At 37.8% G+C, this 13,337-nt stretch overlaps 2 protein-coding genes across 2 annotated transcripts; both read left to right on the top strand.

Moving 5' to 3' along the window:
• msrb2 (methionine sulfoxide reductase B2) lies at window positions 1-4,906 on the top strand. The gene is made up of 5 exons (XM_041814399.1): window positions 1-251; window positions 641-738; window positions 980-1,056; window positions 3,909-4,056; window positions 4,235-4,906. Exons 1-5 carry the CDS (start codon window positions 134-136, stop codon window positions 4,364-4,366), a joined length of 573 nt encoding a protein of 190 aa, XP_041670333.1. The 5' UTR covers window positions 1-133; the 3' UTR covers window positions 4,367-4,906.
• A 206-nt stretch (window positions 4,907-5,112) lies between these two features.
• Window positions 5,113-12,485, top strand: c8g (complement component 8, gamma polypeptide). The gene is made up of 7 exons (XM_041814516.1): window positions 5,113-5,442; window positions 6,606-6,751; window positions 8,604-8,674; window positions 8,759-8,866; window positions 8,994-9,098; window positions 9,836-9,871; window positions 12,300-12,485. The coding sequence occupies exons 1-7, from the start codon at window positions 5,260-5,262 to the stop codon at window positions 12,317-12,319; spliced, it is 669 nt and encodes a 222-aa protein (XP_041670450.1). The 5' UTR covers window positions 5,113-5,259; the 3' UTR covers window positions 12,320-12,485.
• Window positions 12,486-13,337: the final 852 nt, after the last annotated feature.

The following is a 13,337-nucleotide window of genomic DNA, read 5'->3' as shown; positions in this document are numbered from 1 at the left end:
ACAGCCTGCATCAGCCGGGGGAGGACCGGCGCGAACCCGCTGCGGCATGAACAGTCCGACGCTGTGAGGAGCACTTGACTTCCTGTGATGTGTGCACTTGACTTCAGACACTTTTGACTCTGCAGCAGTAAACATGTCTCGTTTCGCAGCTCGTCGTCTCTTCGTAGTTGCTTCCCAGAGCGCTACAGCAAGATCTGCGGTGCAACCGAGGAGGATGCCTGTATTCATCCGCCCTGTATGCACGTCTCAAGGTATTGAGGACCTATTTAATCTTGTAATTTTACTTTTCTTGTGCAGCTACAGAAGCTCATCTTTTAGCTATGGCTGCACAGTCTCAGGCACAGGTGCAGCATACGGTAGCTTTGTCAAGGATGATATCAAGACATTTAAACCTGTTGGAAAATGCTTAAAATTAGAGTTATTCAGCTAAACTCCTGTTTCCTCCTGTGTAGTTATAAAAATGAACTCCATGTTGGTTATCAGGGATTGCTATTTAATTAGTAGCGCTCAAAACTTTTCTAGGAGATAACAAAAGTAATTATTTGTGTTTATGAATGGTCATTCTACTGTTTATTTGTTGCTTATTTGTTTGTTTATTCATCACCAACATTGAAACTATTACCTGACATCTGCTCTGCAGGTCTTCAGTCTCTCACTCGTTACACTGAGACCACAGACTGGCAGAAGAAACTTACCCCAGAACAGTACGTAGTCACCAGGGAGAAGGGGACAGAGGAGGTGAGTAGCTACTGCATTATCAGTACAGTGAAGTGTGTCAGATCTACATTCTATCAGTCTGACCCTCATGTAGTTCCATAAACACAGCAGACGTGGACTCTGATCAGCACTGTCTATTGTTAACCTGAAGCAGGGTCATCCAGTCCAGATACAGTTACCGCTCTGAACTTACCCAATCATTAACATAATTAGTTTGATTTGTTTGGACTCTTCTTTACAGCATGTTTGTTTGTGTTCTCAGCCTTTTAGTGGGATTTATCTGAACCACTATGAGGTGGGGATGTACCATTGTGTCTGCTGCCAATCTCCACTCTTCAGGTACAAATTTAAGGGAAAAATGGAAGAAGAATACTTCCAAATATATAATGTGGAAAGATATGTTAACAAAGCAGGAAATGTAATTTTTAAAATAAAGAATATACCGTAGGAAAAAAGACATTATAGTTGCAATTTTTACTACAGTTATAGAAACTAGTGTTGTACTCGAGAACTCTTGGTCTTGAGACCGGTCTCAAGACCACATTTTCAATGTCTTGGTCTTGTCTCAGTCTTGGACTGGCTGGACTCAGGATTTTCCATCAATAACAGCTGAGACCAGCACTGATCTGCTATTCTTCAACTTCAATATTGTGGTAATAAGGAGAAACACGTGCTAAAACAACAAATAGCTACACCTGCAAAACTTGGACATCAGTCCATCTTATTTATAGTCAGAAATGCCTCTGAACACTTACTTTAGGCCTCACTAACCTGACAAATCTAGATAAACATCTCATTTACAGATATTTAAAATAATTCTAGACTTGTCAGTGGCTTTTAAATACAAACGAGGATTTATTTTTTAACAAGAAGTTAGTTGAACAAATTTGTTAAGATTTAAGATTTTTGCATGTTGTGCTTTGAAAGAGTTGCAGACACCTTGTTTTTATCTGTCAAATTTATTAAAAGAAAACTAAAATTAAGAGAGAATAAGAGAGAATGCTCTTTCACTGTTCAGCTTTGTCATGTTCTTTTTTAAAATTTTTATGGTCTTGGTCTTGTCTCGGTCTTGACCCCCAAAAGTCTTGTTCTTGTCTTGGTCTCGGTGTACTCTGGTCTTGGATAGTGTGGTCTTGACTACAACACTAGTAGAAACTCAAAGTAAGGAGCCTTTCCATTGAACAGACAGAAATATGATAGTTTGCTAGCACTTTATTTTAGTGGGGCCTAATTACCCAGTCATTTTACAGTAATTGCATAGTAATTCTACAGTGATAAGTATAATTATCTGGTAAATGCTCAAGAAAAAGGTGGCAATACCTAGTAATTACTTGGACTTCTACCAAATAATAACTCAGAAATATGGTAAGTCTAAGGAAGTATTTACCTAGTAATTATGCATTATCAAGTAAATCCTTGTTATATTGTGGCAATCCTCCAATAATTAGGTGTTATTTTACTAAGTAATTAGTTTCTTATTCATTTATTTATTATAAGCAACAATGCACATTAATGAACATGGACATGTAAATGTGCCAGATTGTAGCTTAAGGCTAATTTCCAGCTGTAGTCCCCAGCAGGTTGATGGTATATACAACAAAGATTACATTAAATATGAAAAAAAATCTACATAAACAACATAAACAGTACAATAAAATACAAAGACCCAAATATAAAAATACGGGAGGTGGCTGCATGACTTTGCTTAAGACTGACCAGGAATAAATTGACTGTTGTAGTTGAAGTGCGTAAGGCAGATGATAAAGTGCTGTAATGCTGAAGTGCAAGTGTGCTGATGTATTGCACTTGATCATGAGTGTGCTTAAGGAAATTGCACATTCACCCTTGGCCTGGTTATTTAAAGTGCTAATATTATTGCACATAGCACTATTGCGCATAATTTGCATATACAGACATGTTGATGCATGTATTATTGCACCAGAATAGAATACATAAGTGTATCTATGTATTTAATATTGCACAAAAGATGCTACATAGCTGTATGTAAGTACTGTATACATAGACATGTTGAAATCTTAATGCCCCCCTACAATATTTTAAGGTAATTTTTAGGTCATTTCTCAATACATTTCATCATAATTCACAAGTAATGTAATGTAAATAACCTCTGCATATCAGCTCCCTAAATAAAATGAGTCCTTCCACCATAATTCCTATTTATTTTTAAAGTAGTTCCTCCAGGCCCTCTTTCAATATTAACGGTTATTTTTGTAATACATTCCATCAAAATTCATAAGCAGTTTCTATGTAATAAAAAAACTGAATTGTGTTAAGTTACATTTAAAGCACAATTCTAGCCTGTTTTTAAAATTTTTATAGAAATTTCTTGGGATTTATGGAGGAAGGACTCACTTGATTTAGTGGGCAGAAAATAAAGAAATTACATGGTTTTTATCAAGCAACTTATACAGAAAATTATCATCTTATTTCTAAGAAATTACTTGCTGAAATACCATCTTATTATCAAATGATTAACACATTACGAGGGTAAGAGTAAAATGCCACCTAATTACCACAGAATTGTCACAATGTTATGAAATATAACTTGATAATCAGTACCCTATTATGAGTTAAATACTTCCCTATTATTCTGCATTTCTGAGTTATTGCTTGGTAAAATTCCATTCCAATCGTAGATAATCATCCCCGTATTCTTGAGAAATTACTAGATAATTATACATATTACTATAAAAATTACTATGTAATTACGCTTAAATTACTAGGTAATTTCTAGGTAATTAGGGTCCACTAAAAACAAAGCGCTACCATTTTTTGGGGGGTTATTTAAGTCTTTATTTATTTTGTATCGCCCAGTTTAAATACAATCAACTAAAAAATATGTTGTGTCAATTTTCTGCTTCAGACGCTCAAGATAATAACAACAACCCAAGTAAGGAGAGACAGAGCAATGACAAAAACAGAGCATTAAAGAGAAAATAACTCCCAACAGTTGACCCAGGCACCCCTACGTAACATGCTTAGCCCTTAAATAAAGGGATAAATATATTAAATGTCCCTTTCTATTTTTATTCAAGCCAATAGATTTTCAAAGGAGGGCTTTCATCATAACAATAACCTATTCAGTGACATATATGATAGCTTAATGTTAGATATTTATTTAGAAATACATTAGCTCATGCTAATGTAGGAAATGTTCCTTATTCCTGTAGTTCAGAGGCTAAGTATGACTCTGGGACTGGCTGGCCTGCATTCAAAGAGGCTCATGGGACATGGGAGAGGGATGAAAGCCACTCCTCCATCATTCGTCGCCCCGACAACAGCCTGGGAACTGCAAGTACAGAGGTCCTTTGTAAAAATGTGAGTCCTGTTCTGGGATTTTAGGTCAAAGTTCATGTTTGCTCAGGATAACTTTTCAAGTTAATATAGATACCTCTGCAGGAAAGTTAAAACAGTTTAACTTTCAATTAAGGTTTTCCTTTATAATCCTCTTTTTAAAAAAAGTTTTGATCTCCATGTTTTTGTTTTTTTGATGCAGTGTGATGCCCACCTGGGTCACGTGTTTGAAGATGGGCCAGAGCCTTCAGGTCAGCGGTTCTGCATCAACAGTGTGGCTCTAACATTTAAACCTCGAGAAAACCACAAGCCTGACATGCCAGAGGAAAACTGAAGATTTACATGGACTTTTCTAAAATACTCAATTTTACTGCAGGACAATCCTTTTTAGAGGGAAAAAAAGGACCCAGAGATGAATTGTTTGCTCCATGGTTTGGTCCTGTACAGGTGGAAGACAGTGAAAGGAATTGTGTGGAACATTTTTATTCAGATGGATGAAATTCCTGAGGTTTGTTGAACAGAAAAAGGTTCCGACTCAGAAACTTGAAGGGTCGACAAAAACAGCAAAGAATTTTGTCATAAAACTGTCTTAATTAATGAAGAGGAAGAACATTTTCCTTTTTTGCCAGGGGAATGAAATTTTGAAGGATACCTTTATAGTGATGACAGTTTAAAAAAAAAAGATGTAATTTTTCTCTTTACTTTGTTTGACCTACCCTGATATTGAAAAATGCCAAAATACACTGGTGTTCAATTGTTCTTCTGTAAAGCACAGATTTAAAAACTTAAGACTTTATGAAATTGCAAAACTGTATTTTCTGTCTGACCACATTTACAGATAAAATATTGCCATTAAATGTCCATTTTGTTTGCTCTCTAACTCTATGAGTTATTCTTTACTGATTGAAGGATATTTCTGTCAATACTTAATGACATTTTATAGCTTTATGCACACACAGCAGCAATGCAGTGGCCTCATTTCTGCTGGTAAACTAAGCTAATATTTAACCAAACAGACCATCCTCTCTTTCACAATGTTTGCCCCCTGCTCCTTTTTTTGTTTATTTCTTCTGTGTCTGTTTAAAGTTGAGTAAAGCAGATTGGATCAGTTGACTGCATGCAAGGATAGAGAGAAAATACAAGAAGGAGCAAAAGAAAGCCCCTGATTTACCAGCATTGTCCAACAGAGGAAGACTGACTCTTTAGGGTGTTTTTGTCAGTGCTAGCATGGCTGGACTTCGGTGTTGTGTGCTGGCAGTTGTGGCGTTATCAGCTATCTGTTTGTGGGATTCCTCTGAGGCTGTAGGGGGGGCTGTGAGTCGACCAAGGCCCCAAAGACGACCACCAAGGAAGCCAAAAGTCAATCCTATTGACTTGACACCATCTGCACAAAACACAGACATACAGCGGGTAAGACAATAAAGATTAGCTCATTGCTACATTACATGTGTTATCTTTGATGTATTAGAGTATCTCCTAAATTTGAGTATTGCTAAGTAAAACTACTAATTTAAGAGTCTTGTCTCTCACAACAACCAAAAATCCACTATCCAAAAATATTACAATATCACAAAATACCAGTCTATAAAAGGATTTATCCTACAGAAATGTTGACCTTCTGGAAAGATATGCTCATTTATGCATTCAGTAATTAGATGGAGCACCTTTTTGCATAAACTGCTGCATCTTTCCAACATGGCATGGAGCCAATCAGCCCGTGGCACTGCTGGGGTGTTACGAAGCCCAGTTTGCACTGATAGCAGCCTTCTGCTCATCTGTATTGTTGAGTCTGGTGTCTCTCATCTTCATCTTGACATTTCATCTTGAGATCCTCTATGGGGTTAAGGTCAGGCCAGTTTGCTGGCCAATCAAACACAGTAATAACATGGTCAGAAAAACTGTTTCTGGGAGTTTTGGCTTCACTGTGGGTGACTGAAAAGTCCTGCTGGAAAAGAAAATCAGCATCTCCATAAAGCTTCTCAGCAGATGAAGCATGAATGGCTGGAAAATCTCCTGGTAGATGGCTGAGCAGTCCAGCTGTTTTCTGTCCTTAGCCCAGGTAAGGTGCTTGTAATGTTTTCTGCTGTTCAGGAGCGGCTCCACACTAGAAACGTGACACTTGTAGACCATTTTCTGGACTAGAATGTAGAGAGTAAACCAGGTTACAACCCAAGACTAAAACAAAGAAATATTACAGGAAATATATTTTTACCAGAACCTGAATATAGAATAGTATGTATGCCTGGAAATAGATCAGTGTGGGGTTGAAAATGTGGTCATGCTTGCACAATTGTCACTGGGGTGTATTGAGCAATAGGGGGAATTTTTTAGTCAACAGAACTTTAACACAACAAGTGGTAACAGGACAGGACATTTGAATCACACGCATGAATCAGAAAGTATCATATTCTACCTCAAATATTTGGGTTCAGTCTAATTTGTGTTAGAGAGGGTTTACAGGCTCATTAAAAAGGACCAAAATATCAGTCACTGGTAAATACTGAAACTCCCTCTGATAGCTTGGAGAAACTGATGGATTTCTTAGACATTGTTTGTGCTTATATGTGCTACAGATGACAGGAAGATGGTACCTGCTAAACACTGCCTCCAAATGCTCGTACCTGATAAATCATGGTACCAGGGTGGAGCCCACAGTCATGACCCTCACACTGTCCTCTTCCTCTGACCCAACAATGTCTGTCAGCACCAAAACACGCCAGTAAGTATAACTATGGTGTGCATATGTGGTTCAATAATTCAAAGTCAGTCTGCAGTACTGGGATTCATCAGCAGAGGGGGCCATTACACTGAAACTTTCTATGCTCTGGCATCACCCATCAACCACATGGTTTTATTTGTGTTTCCTCAAAACAGGAAAGAGGAGAAAGGACAGTTAAATCCAGCTTCTTACAAAAAGTTCTAGGTCATCCTATCCTGGCTTTTGCAGACACAAACACAGGAAACGTGTGCGTGCATGTGGTTGTCTTTAGGACATTCCAAGAAATTTGTTTTGCCTAAACTTTGGACAAAAGTCTTTTTTTAAGCAACACAAGAAGGCCACTTCTATCCTAAGGCTTAGGTTGAGACACTGTAAACACTTACTTCAATTCATGAAGTAAAGCCAATTTTGCCCTCTTCCTGATCTTTTTTTTATTGCATTTGTCACACACATTTCAGATCATCTAACATATTTTAATATTAGACAAAGATAACCCGAAAAATAATGAATCAAGAAATCTGAACCTGTCCGACAAAAGGAAGTGGGTAGGTGAAGTAGCTATAAGATCTCCAAAAGCAACACATCATGGTGTCATCCAAAGAAATTCAAGAACAGATTAGAAACAAAGTAATCGACATCTATCAGTCTGGAAAAAGTTACTAAGCCATTTCTAAGGCTTTAGGTCTCCAGCGAACCACAGTAAGAGCCATTATCCACAAATGGTGAACATTTGGAACAGTGATGAACCTTCCCAGGAGAGGCCAGCCGACCAAAATTACTCCAAGAGTGTAACGATGACTCATCCAGGAAGTCGCTAAAGAACCCAGAACAACATCTCAAGACCTGCAGGCCTCACTGACTCAATTAAGGTCAGAGTTCATGGTTCAATGATAAGAAATAGCCTGGGCAAAAATGGCATCCATGGGAGAGTTCCGAGGCCAAAACCACTGCCGAACAAAAACAGCTCAAAGGCTCGTCTCACATTTGCTAAAAACATCTCGATGATCCCCAAGACTTTTGGAAAAATATTCTGTGGACTGACGAGACAAAAGTTGAACTTTCTGGCAGGTCTGCATTCTGTTTCATCTAACATGAACCTAACACAGCCTTTCATAAAAAGAACATCATACCGACAGCTAAACATGGTGGTGGCAGTGTGATAGTCTGGGGCTGCTTTGCTGCTTCTGAATTGACAGAACCATGGATTCTGCTATCTACCAGAAAATACTGAAGGAGAATGCCAAGCTATCAATTTGTAACTTCAAGCTCAAGTGCACTTGGGTTATGCAGCAGGACAATGATTCCAAACAGACCAGCAAGTCCACCTCTGAATGGCTTAAAAAAACAACATGAAGGTTTGGAATGGCCTTATCAAAGTTGGGACTAATGGAAATGCTGTCGCATGACTTTAAATAGGCTGTTCATGCTTGAAAACCCTCCAATGTGGCTGAATTGAAACATCTCCCTTATGTCGGACAGTTCAGGCCTCTACATCGTCCATTTATCCCTTATAACTGGACACCTTGTTGGGCATTAACCCTTAATTACAGTATATATCATTTATTATATCAAATCATATCATATATCGAATCTCACACTGTGAGATTTGATAATATACAATATGATTCAATATAATATGCTGCAGTAAGATAGGACACAATATGGTGTACTGTGTTAGTAAATGATACCATACAGTAAGATACAGTACTACTTATCAACACAGTATGATAAAATGTGAAAAATGATACTGAACACATTTAACGTTCCCAGTAGAAGCATCAGTAAATAAAAACAAGTGGCAAACACAAACCTCCCTGTTTTCACTTTATCAAATGCTTTTCTTTCTCCTCAGTAATCATCAGTGTTGGGAGATTTTACAAGTCTACCATCTGTCCACAACACCAGGCAAACTAACACTTAAAGGTCAGCATCTCTTTTGATCATATCTAATGAAGTATAAGCAGGTTCCCTTTATATAACAGCCCTCTTTGTTGTATCCGCATGCAGGAGCTCGTCCTCAGCTCAACACTGAGATAGTGATTGGGGAGACGGACTATGACAACTACGCCATCATGTACTACCAGAAACGGGGCAAGATCACCATGAAACTCTATGGTTGGTGCCTTGCGTAAATGCCATGCTGTGGGGATGATAATCTTACTTAAGTGTAGTAAATCTGGGCTGCAGTGAAAATACCTGCCTTTTCTGATAACTTTTATGTTTTTTTGTGCTCTGAGTGTAGGCAGGTCTGTGGATGATCTGTCAGAGCCAATGTTGACCAAGTTTGAACAGCTTGCTGAGAAACAAAATCTGGGTCTGGCTTATCTCTTTCCCTTCCCCACTTACAGTAAGTCCATACAAATCTGAAAAATAAAGTGAACAAAGATAAGATAAGATATACGTCAATGTCCCCGTAGTGAAACTTGTCTCGGACTCCGTCCCACAGCTACAAAATTAACAAAACCAGAGATCATACACAGCAGACAATGGTACATCCCATAACAACAGCAATCTCATCAAACATGTTGATAAACACCTTCTGGCTGCAGTGATATAGCCCACGGCACATCTTACATTACCTGTTTTTCAGAAATTTAATGGACATGGGCACAAGTGAATATTTGTATCTGTTCAGCCTGGTCTGATGAACCCTGAATCTTCCTCCTGAGGGTAAAAGTAGAAACTGATATAGGCTGATGTCCTATATCTAACAATGTTTTCAAGGACAGCAGAATAAAAAAATACCATTAACTTCTGCTAAACTCCACAGACTCTCAGTCTACATTAAAATACATCCATTGTTGTAATCTTGAACGTAAACTTTCAGTGTGGCTCTTCAAGCGGAGAGTGTTGTCAGTATGAACCCTGAGGTACCTGTAGGAGCAGACTTGTGTGATGGGTTTATTACCCTCTCCCAAATAAAGCTAAGGATAGCTCTATCATCTGAGAGGACAGCAACTTAGGATAGTTTTGTGATGGCCAAGATATTGGTTTTCTTTATGTAAAAGTATTTGTAATCATAAAGTTTGGTATCTGTCTCCTCATGTCTGTCAATTAATGTATGATATATTCACTGTCTTCTAGGTCACTGTGGTGAGGTGGACCAGGACCATGTCATAAGTAAGTTAAAACAAGAGTAACAGTATTCTGTCATAGATATTTTGATGAATTTGACTTTCATTTAAAGTAAGATACATATTTTCTGTTTAAGCCCCATGGCATGCAGCCATGTGTCAAACACTTTAAACAAGAACAAATCATGGGAAACATCACAAAGCATTAACTTCGGTTCTCTCAGAATCGGATCCATGCTGTGTGCAACACTGGAAAATCTCAGTCCTTGCTTTCAGAAAAAAGTTGAATTATTGGATCAGTTTGACTCTTTCTGGGCTTTTAAAATGCATGTAAACATGCTAATTCGATTGCAATTGTACTATGTTGAATTTCTCAAAGTTAGGCTGTTACAGATTATGTGATTGTAGACTGATTTTTTTTTATAAATGTATCCATCTTATTCCTAGATCCCATAATACTTTGTGCAAAATATGGGCGCAACTTCCAGTCTTTTCCATCTAAATGGGACTTTGCATAGAAACAAGATGCTAAATGTGATTATTAGAGCAATTTGGAGATTAAAATATTATTTCTCCACCCTCTACTAGAGAGGAAAAGGTGAAGAAATTACCTCTGACAACCTAGACAAGCATGTTTAGCTAACTTTATTTGCTTTGTATCAGTATAGTAACACACGATTACGTTTTGTTACAGAACTTTTGACACCACCTTCAGATAACATTTCTCTATTTAGTTTGCGGGGTTGCTGAAATTGTTCTTTCACTATAATTCCTCTTAAAATGTGGGGATTATATTAGAGCTGGGTAATTAATCGAAAAATAATCGAAACCTACATTTAGAGCCTTTAACCGACAGAAACCTGCCATGTCAATTATTTCATTTTTTCCCTTGTAATATCTCTCTCTACTAATGCACCACCCCCTTAGAAACAAACTACTAGCTGTGTAATCACGTGATAGGCAGCAAGGTAGTTTCATTTCAGCTGTGTCTCAATAAATAACCATAAATTGTTCATCTCTGCATGTTCCTCTCAGTTATTCGTTCATTAATTGCAATCAAGGTAAAAAGCCCGATTAATCTTTATTTTGATTTTTGCTATAATCACCCAGCCCTAGATTACATTGATAATACTATCCATAACTCAAGCTGTCAACTCTTCAGCTCGGTAAATCTCACATTGTGTATTAAGACTGAATGGTAAATGAATATTGAAAAAATCACACCCCCGATGCATTTAGACCGTGAACAGCATGTTTAAAACACAGTTGTAAAGACACATATTTAACTTTTTGACCTTATTAGTACCACGAATGGAGCAACAGGTACTGAAGGTTGCAGAAAATATAATTTATAACTTTCAGCTGATAATTTCTTTAGCGAGATGATTGAACAAAAATAAAGCAGTATTTCTTGCAGCAAATATTCACTTCTTTCAGAACAACTGATGATGATGCTAAATCCCTTTAGTAAGCCCTTGGAAGAATCACGTCTTTGCTGTTAGAGTTACTGTACGGGAAGCTCCACCCACATTCAAAGCCACAGTAGACCCCCGGGAATAAGGTGGTATCCACCTTCTTTACAGCTTATTAACAAACAGTGTGAACATGTGATTACAAAAATATACAAACATTTACAAAAATGTGGCAAATTCAGAACTACTGTCATTTGTGGTTAGCCTCTATCGTTAGCCGCTGCACTAGAACACACGTATTTGATGTACATCCGCTTTAGCACCGAAAGTTTTGTCTACATTCATTGCCACATTCAGTCTGGTGGGTGATACACGTGCAAGCCTTTATTGGTGCAGTGACCTGTACTGCATGGTATTTAAAGGAGGAGTTATCAGTCACTGGTTGAAAGTGGCTGAAGTTCCAGCTATCAGAGAGGATAATGCCTGAGAGAACACTGCATCAACTGACAGGGCAGTTGGTGTTACAGTGTTTTCAGGATGGGTGCAAGTTTCTGTCATTTTCAGCTTTCAAATAAGACTGCGGCATACTAAAGTTTGGGAAAGGCTGAGCTGGAAGGACAATTGTAACTGTACGTAAAGTAAGGATGCACAAAGCTTACAACCGGTTCGCTGCTTGTTCACTTGTTCTCTTTGGATCCTTTTTTCAACATTTTTAACTCAACTGCCCAGCCAGTGTGTTTCTGTTTTTAAGAGCTTGATTTCATGGAGGTATTCAAGTAAATCCTTACATGAACTTTTGCTGCAGAAAAAAAAAATACATTTCATGGTTTAACCAATCACAAGAGAGAGAAAAAAGAGGAAGTGAGAGATGGAGCAGTGCTTTACAGGAAAAAAATGACCTGCTGTGACCTTCCCACTGTTCACGTTTGCTCCTGCAGGCTGTGCATGTGTCAGATTCAGCTTGTGCAACACCAACTATTTAAACTTTGTTGACAACATGTTATCTAACTGGATGAAGAACAGCAGCCCTTGCAATTAAATCAATGATTTTTTATTTTGCAGATTGTGTTCCAACATGCTGAGAAGGCAGAGATGGATCCTGGCTTGTGTCATTTCAAAATATTCCAACAAACATGTGAATACTGTATAACTTTAAAATGTAAAAGGAGTTATGAGACTGTGACAGGGTCTAAGACTGTTACCTTTGAATGTTATCAGCTACATGAATAAAAACAAAATGCATCACAAGTAATTAAAAATGCTTTGTTTTTAAAAATCCATAACTGATGTACCGGCCTCAAGGGAGTTTGGTGGTAATATTCTCATGTTTGGGTTCTGATCATCAGCTCCAGTAGAATGTACATTTATACTTTATTTAGCATTTATAGTTTCTTCAGCTTAATGCTGAATGCAAAGTTTGAATAATGACTGAAATCTTGCACATCTATGTCAATATTTAAAGCATCTTTCAGCAAATATTCTAAAAATTACATATATGTCTGTATTTTGTGATTTAAGTATACTACTCCATACAGTTGGCAGTTCTTAAAACATTCTTATTCAAAGATTATTGTTTATGTTCTGTTAATTGAATACATCTTTTGATGGCCAGGATTTGCTCATTTAGAAATCTTAATCTTGACAAATGGATGAAGTTTTTGAGATGAATTACATCCGTTTAAGCTGAAAATATGAACTTTTCTGTTGAATTCACAGTAAAAGGTTGCAAAGGAAATTCTAAAGCATAGAGTCAAAGTGTTAGGCTCATAGCACGTCTTTGTGCATCTGGGGCCTGTGTGAGGACAAATAGTCGAGGGTTGGGGGCTGGAGTTAATGCAGATCAGATGTGTAGCCCTTGAGGGGTCGATAGAGTTCTGTTACAAAACTGGGTTACAAAATGTGCATCTTAAAGCCACTTGTAGCTCCGCCCAGCACCTCAGCTCTGTGTGTTACATAACCACCTAATAGCAAGTCAGCGCTGGTCTTGTCCCTTAACAAAGAGAGCTCTGATGGGTCCATCAATAACGTTTGCCAATGGGGAATTTGCAGCACTCAGCACATTTTTCACTATTCAATCATCACGTGATGATGATTTAAGAT

This window comes from Cheilinus undulatus, linkage group 19 (assembly GCF_018320785.1).
Source record: "Cheilinus undulatus linkage group 19, ASM1832078v1, whole genome shotgun sequence".
Taxonomy (NCBI): Eukaryota; Metazoa; Chordata; class Actinopteri; order Labriformes; family Labridae; genus Cheilinus; species Cheilinus undulatus.
Note: the sequence above shows the minus strand (reverse complement) of the source record. Positions and strands in the feature narration are given on the sequence as shown.